The 20524-nt window shown below is 40.8% G+C and overlaps 1 protein-coding gene across 3 annotated transcripts in view; it reads right to left on the minus strand.

Annotated features, from left to right (window-relative positions):
* bbs9 (Bardet-Biedl syndrome 9) overlaps window positions 1–20524 on the minus strand; it is a 384043-nt gene that overhangs the window by 316597 nt on the left and 46922 nt on the right. For 2 of the 3 annotated variants that reach the window (XM_078217174.1, XM_078217173.1), the window contains exons 9-12: window positions 18264–18393; window positions 9994–10175; window positions 6944–7020; window positions 6221–6271 (exon numbers count right to left, since the gene is read on the minus strand). In XM_078217174.1, coding sequence (XP_078073300.1) covers window positions 6221–6271; window positions 6944–7020; window positions 9994–10175; window positions 18264–18393 — 440 coding nt within the window. The remainder of the gene's footprint in view (window positions 1–6220; window positions 6272–6943; window positions 7021–9993; window positions 10176–18263; window positions 18394–20524) is intronic. The other variant, XM_078217175.1, reaches the window with a different exon arrangement.

The raw sequence follows: 20524 nt of genomic DNA on the forward strand, positions 1-20524 counted from the left end.
TGGTGGGCTTTCATAACTATAGTGTCAGCACGGGGGGACCAGGACAGGTTGTTGGTGATCTGGACACTTAAAAACTACAGCTCCTGTTAGTCCACTTGATGGCTCTGGAGCTGCGGATGGATTCACTTTGGATCATCCACGATGCTGAGGAAGTTTTGGATAGTATGTTCAGTGAGTTGGTCACGCTGCAGATAACACTTACTGAGGGAGATAGGGAATGGGTGACCACCAGACAGAGGAGGAGTAGGAAGGCAGCGCAGGGGTCCCCTGTGGTCATCTCCCTCCTAAACAGATATAACATTTTGGATACTGTTGGGGGAGATCATTCACCAGGAGAAGGTGGCAGCAGCCAGCTTCATGGCACCGTGGCTGGCTCTGCTGCACAGGAGGGCAGGAAAAAGAGTGGCAGAGCTATAGTGCCAGGGGATTCAATTGTAAGGGGGATAGACAGGCGTTTCTGCGGATGCAAACGAGACTCCAGGTATGTTGCCTCCCTGGTGCAACAGTCAAGGATGTCTCAGAGCGGCTGCAGTGCATTCTGGAGGGGGAGTGTGAACAGCCAGCTGTCGTGGTGCATATAGACACCAATAATATAGGTAAAAAACGGGATGAGGTCTTACAAGCTGAATTTAGGGAGTTAGGAGTTAAACTAAAATGTAGGACCTCAAAGGTAGTAACCTCAGGATTGCTCCGAGCGCCACATGCTAGTCAGAGTAGGAATGTCAGGATAGCTAAGATGACTACGTGGTTTGAGGGATGGTGCAAGAGAGAAGGATTCAAATTCCTGGGACATTGAAACTGATTCTACGGGAGGTGGGACCAGGATAAATCGGATGAGCTGCACCTGGGCAGGACTGGAACCAATGTCTGAGGGGGGAGTGTTTGGTAGTTGGGGAGTGTTTAAACTAATGTGGCAGGGGGATGGGAACCGATGCAGGAAGTCAGAGGGAAGTAAAGTGGGAACAGAAACAAAAGGCAGTAAAGGGAAAAGTGAAAATCAGAGAAACCAAAGACAAAAATCAAAAAGGGCCACAGTACAGAGACTGGAGAACTCAGTGAATGGGTTCAGTAAGACCAAGAGAAATAAAATACAGGGAGGGTGTACAAAGCATGACAGGACAGATGGTCTGAGGTGTGTTTGCTTTAACGCAAGATGTATGACAGGTAAGGCGGATGAACTTAAAGCTTGGATTACTACATAGAACTATGATGTTGTGGCAATTACGGAGACTTGGATGAAAGAAGGGCAGTACTTGCAGCTTGGCATTCCAGGATTTAGATGTTTCAGGCGAGATAGAGAGGGTGACAAAAGAAGTGGGGGTATTGCTTCTCTGATTTGGGAGAATGTCACGGCTATACAGAGAGAGAACACTTTGGTGGGATCACGCAATGAGGCTATATGGGTAGAACTTAGGGTGCAATCACACTGTTAGGGTCGTACTACACACCCCCCAACAGCCAGCGTGAAGTGAAGGAACTGATATGTCAGCAGATTATGGGAAGATATAGAAACAGGATTGTTGAGATGGGCAATTTTAACTTCCCCAATATAGACCGGAATTCCTTTGGTGCCAGGGCTTGGACGGGGCAGAGTTTGTTCAGTGTGTCCAAGAGTGCTTCTTGCAACAATATGTTGATAGTCCAACTCGGGAAGGGGCTATCTTAGACCTGGTTCTGGGAAACGAGCCTGGACTGGCGATTGATGCCTCAGTGGGGAACCATTTTGGGAACAGTGATCACAATTCTATAAGTTTCAAGATACTTGTAGAAAAGGATAGAAATAGTCCCAGAGTGAAAGTACTAAACTGGGGGAAGGCTAACTATGACAGTATTAGGCAGGAGCTAGGGAATGTAGATGGGGGTGGCTGTTTGTGAGTAAATCTACATCCGATATGTGGAAGTCATTTGAAAGTCAATTGTTAACAATTCAGGACAAGTATGTCCCTGTAAAAATGAAGGATAAAGTTGGCAAGATTCAGAAACCCTGGATGACAAGAGAGATTGTGAGCTTAGTGAAAAAGAAGAAGGAGGCATACATAAATTTCAGGAAATTAAAAATGGATAAGGCTCTCGAGGAATACAAAGATAGCAGGAATGAGCTTAAATAGGGAACCTTAGAAGGGCAAAAAGGGACCAAGAAATGTCCTTGGCAGGCAGGATTAAGGAGAATCCCAAGGCTTTCTATGCGTATATAAGGAGAAAGAGGGTAGCTAAGGAAAGGGTGGGTCCACTCAAGGACAGTGGAGGGAATGTGTGTGTGGAGCCAAATGAGGTGGGTGAGGTCCTTAACGAATACTTTGCATCAGTATTCACAAAGGAGAAGGATGTGGTGGATGGTGAGTGTAGAAAAGTTGACATTCTAGGACATGTTGAGATAAAAAGGGAGGAGGTATTGGAGGTTTTGAAAAACATTAAGGTGGATAAGTCCCCACAGCCAGATAGGGTCTATCCCAGAATACTGAGAGAGGTGAGGGAGGAAATTGCTGAGGTCTTGGACAAAATCTTTGTATTCTCTTTAGCGCTCCGAAAGCTTATGGTATTTGCTACCAAATAAACCTGTTGGACTTTAACCTGGTGTTGTGAGACTTCTTACTGTGTTCTCTTTAGGTCGTCATGATGTGGAGATGCCGGCGTTGGACTGGGGTAAACACAGTAAGAAGTTTAACAAAAGCTTGTGTGGCTTTTGCTACCAAATAAACCTGTTGGACTTTAACCTGGTGTTGTTAAACTTCTTATTCTCTTTAGGTACCAGGGGATTGGAGAGTAGCTAACATTGCTCTTCTGTTTAAGAAGGGTAGAAAAGACAATCGGGGAATTACAGGCCTGTGAACCTTACATCAGTGGCGGGGGAATTATTGGAGAAGATTCTTAGAGACAGGATGTACTCACATCTGGAAGAGAATAGGCTTATTAGTGATAGACAGCATGGTTTTTTGAAGGGGATGTCGTGTCTCACAAACTTGGTTACGTTCTTTGAGGCTGGAGGCCTGTGACTAGTGGTGTTCCGCAGGGCTCTGTATTGGGACCTCTGCTGTTTGTGATTTATATAAACGATCTGGAAGAAGGTGTAACTGGGGTGATCAGTAAGTTTGCGGACGACACAAAAATGGCTGGACTTGCAGATAGTGAGGAACATTATCAGAGGCTACAGAAGGATATAGATAGGCTGGAAATTTGGGCAAAGAAATGGCAGATGGAGTTCAATCCAGATAAATGCGAAGTGATGCATTTTGGTAGAACTAACGTAGGGGGGAGCTATACGATAAATGGCAGAACCATAAAGAGTGTAGATACGCAGAGGGACCTGGGTGTGCAAGTCCACAGATCCTTGAAGGTGACGTCACAGGTGGAGAAGGTAGTGAATAAGGCACATGGCATGCTTGCCTTTATAGGACGGGGCATAGAGTATAAAAGTTGGGGTCTGATGTTGCAGTTGTATAGAACGTTGGTTCGGCCGCATTTGGAATACTGCGCCCAGTTCTGGTCACCACACTACCAGAAGGACGTGGAGGCTTTAGAGAGAGTGCAGAGGAGATTTACCAGGATATTGCCTGGTATGGAAGGGCTTAGTTATGAGGAGAGATTGGGTAAACTGGGGTTGTTCTCACTGGAAAGACAGAGGATGAGGGGTGACCTAATAGAGGTGTATAAAATTATGAAAGGCATAGATAGGGTGAACGGTGGGAAGCTTTTCCCCAGGTCGGTGGTGACGTTCACGAGGGGTCATAGGTTCAAGGTGAGGGGGGGGAGGTTTAACAAGGATATCAGAAGGACGTATTTTACACAGAGGGTGGTGGGGGCCTGGAATGCGCTGCCGGGCAAGGTGGTGGAGACAGACACACTGGGAACGTTTAAGACTTATCTAGATAGCCACATGAACGGAGTGAGAATGGAGGGATACAAAAGAATGGTCTAGTTGGGTCCAGGGAGCGGCGCGGGCTTGGAGGGCCGAAGGGCCTGTTCCTGTGCTGTATGGTTCTTTGAAGTGACAAGAAAAATTGACCAGGACAGGGCTGTGGATGTTGTATACATGAACTTTACTGAAGAATCATAGAATCCTACAGTGCAGAAGCAACCATTCGGCCCATCAAGTCTGCACCATCCACAATCCCACCAAGGCCCTAACCCCACAATTCCACCAAGGCCCTAACCCCACAACCCCACGCATCCACTCTAGCTAGTCCCCCTGACGCTTAGGGATAGTTTAGCTTGGCCAATCCACCTAACCCGCACATCTTTGGACTGTGGGAGGAAACCAGACCATCTGGAGGAAACCCATGCAGACACGGGGAGAATGTGCAAATTCCACACTGACAGTGACCCAAGCCGGGAATCGAACCCAAGCCCCTGGCGCTGTGAGGCAGCAGCGCTAACCATTGTGCCACCGTGCCGCCCCATTTGATCCTTTGATAAGGTTCCTCATGGCAGGTTGATATAGAAGGTGAATTCATATGGGATCGGAGGTGAGCTGGTAAGATGGATACAAAACTGGCTTGGGCATAGAAAGCAGAGTAGCAGTGGAAGGGTACTTTTCTAACTGGAGGTCTGTGACAAGTGGTGTTCCACAAGGATCAGTGCTGGAACCTCTGTTGTTTGTAATATATATATATATATATATATGTAAATGATTTGGAGGAAAATGTAGGTGGTCTGATTAGTAAATTTGCAGAGGATACAAAAATTGGGGGAGTAGTAGATAGTGAGGATTGTCAGAGGATACAACAGGATATAAATCGGCCGGAGACCTGGGCTGAAAGATGGCATATGGAATTTAACCTGGATAAATGTGAGGTGTTGCAATTTGGAGAAGGAAAGTATACAGTAAATTGTAGAGCTCTTAGAAATATTAGCATACAGAGGGATCTAGGCGTGCAGATCCATAGTTCCCTGAAGGTGGCAACTCAGGTGGACAAGGTGGTCAAGATGGTGTATGGTATACTGACCTTCATCGGCTGGGGCGTCGAGTATAGGAATTGGAAAATCATGTTGCAGCTGTATAAGACTTTGGTTAGGCTGCATTTGGAGTACTGTGTACAATTCTGGTTGCCACACTACCAGGAGGATGCTGATGCACTGGAAAGGGCGCAGAAGAGATTTACCAGGACGTTTCCCGGTTTGGAGGATATGGACTAAGAAGAAAAATTGAACAAACTTGGATTGTTTTCATTGGAGCGTCGGAGGATGAGGGGGGACCTGATAGAGGTTTACAAGATTATGACAGGCTTGGGCAGAGTGGGTAGTCAGAGGGTCAACCTAGGAGCATAGGTTGAAAGTGAGAGGGGGAAAGTTTATAAAGGATGTAAGGGGCAAGTTTTTCACACAGAAGGTGGTGAATGCCTGGAATGCACTGCCGGAGGGGGTGGTGGAAGCTGATTCTATAACAACGTTCAAGAAGCATTTGGATAGATACATGAATAGGCAGGGAATAGAGGGATATGGGCCACGTAGAGGCAAGAAAATATTAGCTTAGAGAGGCATTTGTGTCAGCACAGACCTGGTGGGCTGAAGGGCCTGTTCCTGTGCTGTACTGTTCTTTGAATCTTTGTAACCACCTCTCCCCGCGCCCCCCCTCACTTTACACCCAGATGCGTTCATCTAATTCCAACTCCTTGATTTTAACTTCTCCACTATTGCTGGCTGTGTGTTCAGATGCCTAAGCCCCATGCTCTGAAATTCCTCCCTATATTCTCCACATCTTTTTTTTCTCTTTTAAGATGCTACATAAAAGCTACCCACTTGACCAAGCTTTTGGCCATCTGCCATAATATCACCTTATGTGGCTTCATAATGCTGCTGTGAAGTGCCTTGGAGCATTTTGTTGCACCAAAGGTGCTACTTCAACACAAGCTGCTGAAAACAAAGCATTCTACAGTGTTCTGGAATGGGATTTAGATTCATTTCCAATTGTTCTTCAATTCCAGAGCATTTTTTTCAACTGTCAAAGCAAGCTTATCGAGGTCCCTACCAGTGGAGAGGAACTGATGCTAGAATACTCTGAGACAAACTGATGTCCATGACTGCTAGTTAGAACAATGCTTCGGTTGCACCCTGACTCTGGAATTTCACTTTGCACTGACACCGAGTGAGTTCGCTCTGAATACTTTTGCAATGAGCTTTGGCAGGAAGGTGACAATATTTTGTTCTTCCCTTGTACATTTCTCATGTTATATTAACTCTCTGACACCAATAATTCCATCTCACCATAAGAATGGTACAATACCTTCAGTGAGGTGGAAGGGACTGCCACATCGACTCTGTTATCAACTGCTTGCTGTTTTAAAAAAAAGAAATAGCTTTCTTCATTAAGTGCTAATTAACTCAGATGCCTGACAGCTTTCTGTATCAGCATGCAACAGTTTAACGAGCGATAACAGTAAACTCACTATAAATCACCAATCATTCCATCTGTTTAATACTTTTACAGTCTCCAATTTTCCATCAAAGCACCACTCAAATTAAAGGTTCATTCCATACTGGATCAGCATTATCTGATTTTACAAACTCTTGGTGCGTTACATGGCAGACCCTCATCTCTCTTGCTGGGTTGCTTGTTAAATGATAAGCTGTCACTGTGATATTACATCTTTTCTACTACAAACAAAAGTCCTTTATATGACTATAAATTTCAAAGCCAGCTCAGACTCTTTTTTTTGCTTAATTTTTAATATTACTTTCAAGATATGGCCATTGAATGTGGAATTAGATAGGTAGGATATATTTACTCTCTTAGCAAATAGTAAAGGCTTTCAGTCTTTCTTCCCTGTCTGAATTATTTCCATTGTTTATCATAGAAACTGAAGCTCAAAGCACTTAACATTGTTCATGGGAAATTGCTGTTTGACCAGTTACTGATTTCCTTTATCCCCCCCTCACATTACACTGCCATTTGGTGTCCAAAAAGTGAAACAAAAAAATGCCTTAATACTTATTTGGCCTCACATACAGAAACTGCATCCAGGCTTGGGGAGACAGTAACAGTCACTTTCAAATCATCATCGTTTTCAGCCTTGGGCAAAATATCTGAAAGAAAAGGGGACAATATTGCAACAGAAACAATGCAATTGCCTTCAATACATTACACCTTTAAATAACATTTCCATATTTGAAATTCAAACTAATCTTTCATTATCAAGAGTACGTCAAAGGCCTAATGAATTTGATCAGTCATGTCATCTACTAGCAGAACATTCAAAATATATGCCTTTTGCAGTAAAACAGAAACCGTAAGATAACACTGGGCCAAAAATTAGGGGATTGGGATAATCATCGTTGTCAGAAATGAGAAGTTGAAGCAATGCATACCTGAAATTAACATTACTTCCCAAATACAGTTTTGGTTATTACTCTTACTAAATAAAATAATTATGAATAAACTGTTTTAACTTAACTAATTGGGATATTTCAAGCTGTACATGTTAAGTTCCAAAATTTAGACAGTGGGAGGAGGGAGTTATGTAAGTTATGGCTGCTTTCCAAAAATGTTTATGTTGTTTTGACCAACAACCTCAAGATTGATTATGTCTTCTATTTTTCTCATTTCCCTTATTTCCTCTCTTTAATGTCCACTTAGCCACCATTCTTGGCTCCTGTAGAGAAATGTTGAACATTTCCTACCAATGGTAAATCAGCAACAGTATTGTGATTAGTGTTATCAGCTGTTTTCCCTAGACATAGGCTGAGTTTTCACGGCATTATGCTGATGGTCATTAATCAGGTCACTTTCCTGTTTTATTTTTCTGTCTAAACTCGGGTAAACCTCCTAATACTGTTGTATTTTAATTCAGCACAACTAAATGAGGATAAAGCAAAATAGTACAGATGCCAAAAATCTGGCAGCATTTGTGGTAGAGCTAACCTTTCAGTTCTTAATAAAGCTCATCAACCTGCAACATTAATTGTTTCTCTCTCCACAGATGCTGCCAGACCCACTAAGTAATTCCAGAGTTTTCTGTTTTTATTGCTAAATAAGATAAGAAACTCTCTTTCAATGCTTGTGAATTGTAATCACATGAAAGTATTGCAATTTGAGGACACTAGATTTTCAGTTAAGACAAGTGTGTACTATGAATGATAGCAGAAGTTGATTAGGAGGAGGACATGTACTGTCTCTTTACCCCTGGAACCTAGGTTTAAATCTAAGCCTGACTGATTTGATGAACACCTCTTTATGGGCACATATTACATGCACTAATTGACAATTTTCCACAGCAAGTGCACAGGATGGCTGACATGAGAACTTAGAAAATATTACACCAGAGGATGCTCTTTTCCAAAATGAAAAGTATTCCAATTCCTCACAAACTAACATTTTTCATCTTGTTGCCATTAAAAACATAACCAAAACATCATAATAAGTGGATGAAACAGTGAGGAGGCTCCAAATAGATTCTGATCAAACAAGAGTGAAGTCAACAACCTACTGTCTCCACATACTTCAATGGAAATTCACACAATCTAACATTAGTAAAGAGCATTTTTTGTTGTGTTGAAGGGATACAGTTGACACCATCACAAATTAGATAAAAGACAAAATGAAAATATTAAAAAGGCGAAGTGTGCCAGTCAATATCTGAAAGAGAAAGACAGATTTTTGCATTGGATGAAACTTTGCAGCAGGGTGAACAAAGTACTGATTTTTCTCCACAATTTCACAAAGTAGAGGGGATCGATTTTTCATATCCTGTCTCCTGCTTTCTACAAGTTCTCTGCTAGCTGTGTTGCTTCTCCTGTGTGTAAAAGTGTGTAATTTTATTTTACCTTTTCTCCTTTTTAAATATTACTCATTTGTAATATCCTGCAGCTCTGATGAAAGTTCTAGACCTATCTCTACTCGTCAGACATGACTTGGCCTGGCGAATGCATTCCGCATTCAGTTTGGGCTTCAGATTCAAGCACCACAGCTTTTTGGTTAAATACAACTAATTTCACAATCTGTAAAAATATATTATTTAGTTTATGTATTTCAATTTTTAAGATTCAGTACATCTTATGCTACAAAAAGTGCATTGATGTTTTACATCTTCAATGCAAGTTTCTATCAGCTGTTAAAGTAAGTCAAAAGCATGCGGTGAAGTAATTTTAAATGGTCATATGGATTTTGAGGTCAGTAGTGACAGTGCTTGCCTCTATCCTTGAAAACGAGTATCCACAAAGATCGCCCTATCTCTGTGTGGTGAATCTGACGCCAAGACTACAGAACCCAATAGTGATGCCATCAAGCAGGGCAAGCAGCCAATCACATGAAAGTATTCTCACAAATAGCAAACAAGGAAATTACACATACAGATCAGAGTGATTAACAGCAGAGAAGGTGGCCACTCGGCCATTGAGTCTATGCAGGCACTCCATGGAGCAATCCAAGCAACCTTACTTCCCCAGCAAGTCTTATCCTTCCCTTTTTAATATAATTTTATGGAGTGAAATAAAGATTGAGACTTATATGTGGGATTAAGGTAGAAGCTAAAATATAAACATTTAAAAAAGAATCAAAAGTGTGAAAATTAATTATGAAGAAGAAAATTGACATTCTAACATGAAGTTGGTTTTTCCTGGGTCAGAGAGGTTTTTCAGCAGCAATTGTGAATTAGTATGCTGTTAAAAATTCAGGTTTTTACAGTGAATCTAATTCTGTAAAGGGACATCTCAGTGATTGTTCCTGTCAGTTCAGAGACTTCTAATTGCAGTCTTCAGGGACATCAACAACACATCCCAGAAAGACATAGAATCACTAGCAGCATCTTCTGGATTCCTGTGTTTAACCGCGCACATGCAGACTTGAAGTAGCTGTCAAGGTTCAGAGGAGTAATAACAGCAAATGCCATTGCTACTGCAAAGTCCTGCCTGTTAGCTGTTATGTGAACCATTATAATCAATGGGTGTTAATGCTGCATAAAGCTTTCAGAACAATGTTACCAGCAGATTGCGGATCACACACATTAAAAAAAGGAACATTTTTCAGCCTGCTCGTGTCATCACTTTTGATCATTTGTGCACCTTGTGTTTTTGTAGCTTCCCTGATGACCTTGTGAAGTTCTTTCATTTCTGTGTCCATTTCCTCATAAGCCAGTTCTCTGGACTCCACCTTTGGAGCTTGGAAGAAGGAAGGATCTGTGCCCAAGTATGAACACTGCAAATGGCCACTGTCACTTAAAGTCACCACTACTCCCTTCAAGTCCCTGAACAGGAAAAAAATAAAAATATTTACAGGCTTAATACCACCTTTCACATAAAATATAGCTGACCTGATTTAAAAAACATTATTTTATATTTGTTCCCACTTCTGTATCACTGTCAGCATCATTGCATTATTGTTCAAAACTGAGACACCCATGCAATGGACAATATTGTAAATGCTAAATTTCTTGTCTCCGTAAATATGTTTAATACACAAGCTGAAACTTGAGAACTAGGACCTAGGTACTGGACAGTAGAATTTTTAAAAGTAATTCTTTCAAAATTGTTTTCTCTAAGACTGGGATCCAGAATTGGGAAGAATGCTGGTTCCCCACTCAGTTTAATAACGGCCTTCCAGATTCTGATTACCAATGGACCAGGCTAAATGTGCTGCTGTGGAACTTTAAATGTTTTCTTTGACTTTGAGCTGACATTTAAAGCCACATCTCCACTGCCATAAAGACTAGGAACTTTATCCAGGTACCAACATACACATGTACCAATTAGGGAGAGTAGACCACTTGGCCCCTTGAACGTGCTCTGTCATTCAAGTAGATCATGGCTGATCTAATTATAACTTCAACCCCACATTCCTACTTACCACTAACCTTTCACCCCCTTGTCAATCAAGAATCCATCTAGCTCTGCCTTAAAAATATTCAAAGACTCTGCTCCCACTGCCTTTTGAGGAAGAGAATGCCAAATCCACAACCTTCAGAGAAAAATATTCTCCTCAATCATTGTCTTAAACAAGTGACCCTTTATTTTTAAACAATGACCCCCCATTCTAGATTATTTAACGAGAGGAGTCATCCATTCCCTGTGAAGATCCCTCAGGATCTTAACAGTTTAACCCAAACATCTTAACCCAAACCGCTTCTACAACCTGCTTTCCTGAACTTAGGTTTTCCCTCTCTAATGCGCTAGTGCTGTCATTAATTAACAGACCCACCCGCCACTTTTTTCTACCTTACTGTCCTTCCTAAATGTTATGTACCCACCAATATTCAGGTCCCAGTCTACGTCATCCTGCAGCCATTTTTCTGGAATGCCCATCAGATCGTACTTATTAATCTCTATTTGCAACATACTTCATCTGGTTTGTTTCAAATGCTATGTATGTGAAGATACAGAGTCTTTAGTTTTGTAGTTTTATTATCTTTGTTGCGTCTTGTCTTATCTGCTGATTTTACTCTTTGACGTACTCGCTGTCTTCCTGTCATGGTGTGTTTATCATTTCCCATGTTGGTATCTTTTTCTCTTGCCTTGTCTCTATCCTTTGATTTACCACACCTTCCCAAATTTGATCCCTTGCCCCCACAATTCAGTTTAAAAATCTCTCTACTTCCCAAGTTATGCGACTTGCTAGAACATCTCCAATGCTCTCTTTCGCCTATATATCAGCTAATTCAGTGTTACTTTGTGAGGATAGATCATGGACACCAGATCAATCTGCTAAGAGGCAAATTATAGACCAATGTCACCAAGTCCATCCTTACAGAGTGTAATCAACATACAAACTGGTCCTCTGAGTATAGGAGGCAGGACTCCAGGAATTAATTAGAATGTTAAGATCTTGCTAGAGATCAGTGAAGTGTATATTTTTAAACAATCTGAAAACACAGGTATTTACTAAAAGAATGAAGCCACAAAGTTCATGATTTAAATCAAAAGAATTTTATTACACAACAATCTAAAAACATGAATACTAATAACTATACTCTTATCTTAAATAGCTAGTTATGTTAAAGATATTAAAAGTATCACAAACACATGCTTACACTTTAAACCAAACTATTTAATTCAGTTTTCCTTCTACACCCATTTGGCTCCCCCTCCTCCTGTTTCCCCCACCAGCAATAACTCAAGTCAGATAATTATCAGACATTGGAAGATTAATCACTTGCTCTGAGTACTGTTTCAAAAATTTATACAAGGGCTGAGATTTCTCAGGCCTTCTGCTTACTTCTGGCAAGGTTGTCCCCTTCCAATTTCCTCCTGTCTCAGTTATAAACTCCTCATTCAAATCACACGCTGAGATCATCTTAAGCGTAGCCACCTCTGTTTCAAACACTCCTGGTTCTACTGTTCTTTAATACTTGCAACTAAAACTCTCTCTCTTCTCAGCTTGGCTATCCCAGATGCCTAACTCACTGCAATGAATCCTTCAATTACAAGAGGTTTCAACTTTTTCAGCCAGCACACCGAATGTAGGATGAACTCTGCTAAAAAGAGGTATTCCTTGCTCTGCAGCCAGATTGTTGTAAAACTAAAACCTAAAGTCCTGCCCGAGATCAGAGCCTCACCCACAATCTATTTACCCCATGATTAACTTCTTGTTGATTCTATATTATCCTATCGTTTATCTCCCATGCAACTTGGTCACATGATAATTTACTGGAAAGTTGGTGCTTTACCAGAGTTCTTTCAGAGAAACTTAGTTCTTAAAGGGACCAATACACCACTATAAGAAAGTTTTACTCCCAAAAGCATAAGGGCTTTAATAGGAAACAACTGGATGAAGTTGTGTGAGATTGAATAATGACCAAGAATGGAAAAATATCAACTCCTGATCTCCAAGTTGCAATTTTAGGAATGCCATACCAGCAAATTCTTGCCCAGCTTCACAGTTGCCTAGTGGTAGAATCTGAATGCACAAAGCTCACTGTTTCTGTGTACTAATTCCTCTTAATTCAATAATTAATTGTTCAACAATAGCATGAAATGCCCATGAAATTAAAACAGAATCCAAAAACAGCAACAATTTGGCTAAGGGTAAATCTTGATTCATATCAAAACATGTACTTCCAAAGAAAGTGAGGAATGGCCCAAGTACAGCCACGTATGGCACTGAAACAAGGGAGGGACCATGAGATCTTTACTAAATTACAGCATTCAAACATAAAGAAATCATAGCTCTGCGATTTCCCACAATGGTTATTTGGGCTAATCTATTTCTTTGTGTATAAAAACTGAGTGAAGATTATTGAGTATAATGTTCCTAAATTTCTCTCCAGTTCCTTTGAATTATGCTTTCTCATGCCAGTTATATCCAATTTAAAGATGCAATTTTCTTCAACATGGATATTCAAATAAATGTGATTGTCAAGCTGAATGGCAAGCTCAGATTTCACAAATATAAAATATATGAAATAATACATTGTTCAAAGCCTCCGAGCTTCCATTATTTACCTGAAACTATCCTAGATTGTTTTGCAGAAGTTGCTGATGTTAACTCAGAATAATTGCTTTCTGAATAATTTATTTTAGCTTAGTATCTTCCAAGTTTGAAATACAATTATTTTTGTTAAAAATATTCTCTCAAATTGACAAACTTCAGTGAGAACTGAAAACTAATGCTACATTACCTAGAAGGGGGTTAAAAAAAAACCTCTGTTGCATCAAATTTCAGTTTATCATCACTCTCAGCTTAGGAGGTTGATGGCTAAAAGGGCTGTGCATTAAGAGCAGTGAAAGTGGAGATACAGTCTGATAAAAAATTTTAAAAAGCCAACAGACTTCAAACAACTTTGGATCTCTTAGCCTAACTCTCCAAACTGTGATAAAAGAATTTTCTCTGTGTCTTGACATTGCCAAATATTTCTAAGGATACGTCATCTACTATGGCACAAGTTCTGCTGGGCACCCTTCTGACAAAAATAACTGCAGCATACTCAATGCAATATAAAGCTGTATCAATATACTCATTGGTGTTAAGCTATACTAATCTATTTTTAACAGAAAACACTAAATTTGATACTATGAGGAGCAACTGAATGATAAAAGGTTCAGAATGGCCTCTTCGATGTAGATCTGTTCGAGCAAAGGTTTGCACAAGATCTTGTAGACAATACTTGTAAACTATTCAACAGAAATTGTAGAACATGGGACAACTCATTTAACCACTGTTGACAGATTGTCTCTAATGTGGGAACAATATTGGAAGCAAAATAAGTAATGAAGTGGAAAAGAATCAATTCATCTATGACAGACAACAATGCAAAGAAAGCTGGTTAGTCCAAACCCCTCTCTAACTTTGATTACCAGTGAGCTCCCTTTAGACTCATGGACTTACTTACATGTATTATGTTTTAATCAGCAATGAAGTTTCTGTAATTGATGAAAGTTAGTCCCACATTCATATCACTAATTAAATAATCTTGTCAATAAGTTCAACTATGTTCCTATAAATACCAACTACAAGACTTTCTAGTCAAAATAAACATAAATACAGACAGAGGAAGAAAATGGAAAGCCGAACTGAAAAAATCGATCATTAAGCAATTTGACCAGAAATTTAAAACAATTTTTGTAATTGATCTGAATGAAAATTCAGTGATTATAATTTGTACCATCATGGCTATGCCAACTCTCTGAAACAGCTGTATCTTCTACATACCACCTCACCAACCAGTTTTCTTCCTGCATCAAAATCCTTCAATACTTTTATTAGGTCTCTTGATCTGCCTGGTTATAATTTTTAAAGTCTCAGTTTCTTGAGTATCTTCTTATAACCAAAGCCTCTAATTTTTCACCATCATCTTAGTAAATTTCTTCTACTTTTTTATTTAATATTTTCTCAAAAACAAAGCACCCAAAACTGGGCAGTTAAGGTATTAACATAGCAATGAATATGATCCATTGCCAGATTGTGTCCCATTATAGACAACAACTTACATTTGTGCAGCATATTACAGAGACATTAACACTACAATGAAATTTGATGGAGCTTCTTCAAGAAAATCAGCAAGCATAGAGTCATAGAGGTTTACAGCATGGAGACAGGCCCTTCGGCCCAACCTGTCCATGCCGCCCTTTTTTTTTTAAACCCCTAAGTTAATCCCAATTGCCCGCATTTGACCCATATCCCTCTATACCCTTCGTACCAGCCAACTGGCTGTCCTGTCTGGAGACAATACACATCTCTTTAACCTGTGCTTAATGCTCCCTCCACTCACATTGTCTGTCTGTATCTTTAAGACCTGGTTGGCTGTAGGGATTCGCATTCTAATCAGTATTCTGTAACTTGATTTTGTGTCTCTGTGCCCTGTTTGAGAGCAGATTTCCACTCCATCTGACGAAGGAGCAGCGCTCCGAAAGCTAATGATATTTGCTACCAAATAAACCTGTTGGACTTTAACCTGGTGTTGTTAAAACTCTTACTGTATTTACCCCAGTCCAATGCCGGCATCTCCACATTCTGTCAAGAAGCCAATTTTATATCCATTTAGATACATCACCCTGGATCCCGTGAGATTTTGCAACAACCTTATATGCCTTGTCAAAGGCCTTGCTAAAGTCCATGGAGACAACATCAACTGCACTGCCCTCATCTACCTTCTTGGTTACCCCTTCAAAAAACTCAATCAAATTTGTGAGACATGATTTTTCACTCACAAAGCCATGCTGACTGTCCCTAATCTGTCCTTGCGTCTCTCAAAATACCTTCCAACAATTTACCCACCACAGATGTGAGGCTCACTGACCTGTAGTTCCCAGGCTTTTCCCTGCAGCCCTTTTTAAACAAAAGCATAACATTTGCCACCCTCCAACCTTCAGGCACCTCACCCGTGACTATTGATGATTCAAATATCTCTGCGAGGGGACCCGCAATTTCCTCCTAGCCTCCCACAATGTCCTGGGATATACAAAAATGGTTGACGAAGGAAGGGCTGTGGATGTCGTCTATATGGATTTCAGTAAGGCATTTGACAAAGTCCCTCATGGCAGGTTGGTTAAGAAGGTTAAGGCTCATGGGATACAAGGAGAGGTGGCTAGATGGGTAGAAAACTGGCTTGGCCACAGGAGACAGAGGGTAGCAGTCGAAGGGTCTTTTTCCGGCTGGAGGTCTGTGACCAGTGGTGTTCCGCAGGGCTGTATACTGGGACCTCTGCTATTTGTGATATATATAAATGATTTGGAAGAAGGTGTAACTGGTGTAATCAGCAAGTTTGCGGATGACACGAAGATGGCTGGACTTGCGGATAGCGATAAACATTGTCAGACAATACAGCAGGATATAGATAGGCTGGAAAATTGGGCGGAGAAATGGCGGATGAAATTTAATCCAGAGAAATGCGAAGTGATGCATTTTGGAAGAACTAATGTGGGGGGGGGGGGGGGGGGGGGAGGAGTTATACAATAAATGGCAGAGCCATCAAGAGTATAGAAACACAGAGGGACCTAGGTGTGCAAGTCCACAAATCCTTGAAGGTGTGCAAGTCCACAAATCCTTGAAGGTGGCAACACAGGTGGTGAAGAAGGTGGTGAAGAAGTCATATGGTATGCTTGCCTTTATAGGACGGGGTATAGAGTATAAAAGCCGGAGTCTGATATTGCAGTTGTATAGAACGCTGGTTAGACCTCATTTGGAGTACTGCGTCCAGTTCTGGTCGCCGGACTACCAGAAGGATGTGGAGGCTTTAGAGAGAGTGCAGAGAAGGTTTACCAGAATGTTGCCTGGTATGGAGGGTCTTAGCTATAAGGAGAGATTGGGTAAATTGGGCTTGTTCTCCCTAGAAAGACGGAGAATGAGGGGAGACCTAATAGAGGGTGTACGAAATTATGAAGGGTATAGATAGGGTGAACAGTGGGAAGCTTTTTCCCAGGTCGGAGGTGACGATCACGAGCTCAAGGTGAGAGGGGCGAGGTATAACTCAGATATCAGAGGGACGTTTTTTACACAGAGAGTGGTGGGGGCCTGGAATGCGCTGCCAAGTAGGGTGGTGGAGGCAGACACGCTGGCATCGTTTAAGACTTACCTGGATAGTCACATGAGCAGTCTGGGAATGGAAGGATACAAACGAATGGTCCAGTTGGACCAATGAGCGGCACAAGCTTGGAGGGCCGAAGGGCCTGTTTCCTGTGCTGTACTGTTCTTTGTTCATCAGGTCCCGGGCATTTATCTACCTTGATGCGCTTGAAGACTTCCAGCACCTCTTTCTCTGTAATATGTACATTCCTCAAGACATCACTATTTATTTCCCCAAGAAATATGCACCTGTTGCTTAGAAAATAAAATGTGGTGAGTCAATTTATACTCAGGAATGAGAACAGTCACATGGTTTGAGAGGGTCCAGGAGAAGAAGTGCCTTCAACATCAGATAAGTAGAATGTAAACCCGCTCTATGTGGGGGAATACAATATGAAAAAGAATGTTGGAATTCACAGAGGAAAGAAATTTGCTCATTTAATTCTCTGTGTATATGACTCAGTGGCACTAAGTATAAGACCATCTATGCAGCAAGAAATTAAAGCAGAACTTTATAGATAGCTCCTAAAATTGTAGGTGGAACACAGAAGCCAAAAGCCTGTGCCAATGATGATAGTCCTTGGGAGTCTTCTTACTTTCTGTGCAGGGAAAAACAGCAAAGTATGGGAATCAATATCGATAATTCAAAAAATTCATGATCTGATCATTGTGAAATTTTGAGAGAAATTCCTAATTATTTAGAGGTTAATCTTAGAGATTATTTATTATTGCAAGATCACAATGAGCAATTAGATAAGTCACAATAACAATGTTGGCTCTATTCTTTCTCCACAGATGCTGTCAAACCTACTGAGATTTCCCAGCGTTTTCTGTGTTTGTTTCAGATTCCAGCATCCACGGCCTTTTGCTTTTAATAGATAAAAGTGTTCATTACTTGCAAGTTGTTGTATTTATGCCTGAAGATTTATATTTTAAGGTAGACTCCTCCAATAAACCAAAACAGCAAGGACTGGCTTTATTTCAATCTTGTTTATATTTCTATTATGTAAGGAAAGAAATCGGTATTTCTTGAGTTGATAACGAAAGATCATTCTTAATACTTTTCAAAAAGAATTGTGTACCATTCCGAGAATGAGATGCCTGATCTTTTAGATATGCATCCATAACAGATGATCCCAATTGATTTCAATACAGAATTCATGTTTGAATGCTTTCCTTGCATAGTGATTTACACTTCAAACTAAACCGGCAAAGTATCTGCACTATAATATCACACAAGTAACCAGGAAACAGATGAGCCATTATTAAGTGCAGACAAAGTATATCCTGCTTTACTGCAGCGACAGTGATAGATTTTTTTAAACACTGGGGTACTCACTGGAAGTTAGCGACGTGTACAGACACAGGCACATGGGGAAGCTGTGCAACCCATTTCAGAGTAACATCTTGGTATATGAGAAGCTTGTTATTGTGGTTCCCAATGAGAGTGTTTATTGTTCCTTCCAACACTATAAGGTATACAACGGAAGAAATAAATTACTAATTTCCCTAACAAAATAAACATCATGCACTATGTAGTGTTTCACATCTACAGGCACATTTGTCTTTCCTGTTTTGACTCACTGGGGATCATAACAATTTACATAAGACTATATGGAAGTTACAATATTTTAGTTTGTTAAACAAATAAAGTTTGAACATATTTCTACACGTCTAGTGCCAGCAATGCCTGGTGTGCTTGCAAGCGACTAAGACTGGAGTTTATAGATGTGTTTTTATTTGATAAAGCTGGAATGGTGACTGGATAAACTATCACATGGTTTACAAACATTGGCATGTTCAGTACATTTATTTGCAACTCCTAGAACTGGTTAATATATTTTCCCAAGCTATGGTATACAGCTGGCTAATTGATCCTTCAGAAAATATTTGACTAGAATTAGATGAGGCTTTTCCAATTATACAACATATATTTGTTTATACAAAACACTTCCACAATATAGCTGACAACTAGACAACAAAATGTCAAAGTCAACTGGTTTAGTCTGAAATGAGTAAATCCTCCAGCCTAAGAATGAACTTCACATTGAGAATGGGATCATTCTTCAGCTGGATATTTTGCTAGTATTTCCACAGAAAGGCTTAGGAACACATCCCTAAAGCTCCTAATATATAAAATGCTTCCCTTGAAGTTCAGTGGAACATAAATTAATCAGCTAAAAAATCTGAGAAAATTTTAATGCAATATTTAAGTTTGATCTTTCGATCAATAATAAATGGCACACGGGTAGAAGGTGAAAATAAAGGAAAAACAAGTAACCCTCCACTTTGCAGAAGATAAAACAAACCTGCATATTCTAAAGGCAAGCACTTTAAGGCATAATTCAGCAAAATCAAAGTGCTTCAGCAACAAAGGAAATGTAACCAAAATTTCACAACTAGTATTCCTGCTACTTCACAAAAAAACAGAATACTGCGAATGCAGAAAATCTGAGATAAAAAAATATGCTGGAAATACTCAGCATGTCAGGTTATATTTGTATATTTACGGAGTGTGGGCAGCATTTATTGTCCATCCCTAGTTGACTTTCCGAAAGTGGTGGTGAGCTTCTTGAACTGCTGCAGCCCATGTGATGTTGGTACACCCAGAGTGCTGTTAGGGAGTTCCAGGATTTTGACCCATCAACAGTGAAGGAATGGCGATTTATTTGGTGGTGAGGTGACTTTGAGGTGAACTTCCAGTTGGTGGTGTTCCCAGGTATCTGCTGCTCTTGCCCTTCTGGGTGGTAGTGGTCATGGATTTGGAAGGCGCTGCCCAAGGAACCTTGGTGAGTTGCTGCAGTGCATCTTGTAGATGGTACACACGGCTGCCACAGTGTGTTGGTGGTGAGGGAGTGAATGTTTGTGAATGGGGTAGCAATCAGTGGGTGGCTTTGTCCTGTAAGGTGTCGAGCTTCTTGATTGTTGTTGGAGCTGCAGTCATCCAGGCAAGTAAACAGTATTCCATTACACTCCTAACTTATGCTTTGGAGATGGTGAACAGGCTCTAGGGAGTCAGGAGGTGAGTTACTCACAACAGGATGCCTAGCCTTTGACCTGTTCTTATAGCTACAGTATTTATATGGCTAGTCCAGTTCAATTTCTAGTCCATGGTAACCCCAAGATGTTGATAGTGGGGAATCAGCAATCATAATGCCACTGAACGTCAAGGGACGAAGGTAAGATCCTCTCTTGTTTTAGATGGTTATTGCCTAGCACTGGTGTGGCATGTTACTTGCCACTTGTCAGCCCAAGCCTAGATATTGTCCAGGTCCTGCTGCATTTGGGCAGGGACTGCTTCAGTATCTGAGGAGTCGCAAATGATACTAAGCATTGTGCAGTCAACAGTGAACATTCCCACTTCTGATCTTATGATGGAAGGAAGGTCATTGATGAAGCAGCTGAAGATGGTTGGCCTAGGACACTGAGGAATTCCTACAGTGATGTTCTGGGACTAAGATGACTGACCTCCAACCAACACAGCCATCTACCTTTGCATCAGGTATGTCTCCAACCAGTGGAGATTCCCCCGATTCCTAGTGACTCAAGTTTTATGAGAGCTCCTTGATGCCATGCTTGGTTAAATGCTGTCTTGATGTC

The sequence above is a fragment of the Mustelus asterias genome, chromosome 7 (assembly GCF_964213995.1).
Source record: "Mustelus asterias chromosome 7, sMusAst1.hap1.1, whole genome shotgun sequence".
Taxonomy (NCBI): Eukaryota; Metazoa; Chordata; class Chondrichthyes; order Carcharhiniformes; family Triakidae; genus Mustelus; species Mustelus asterias.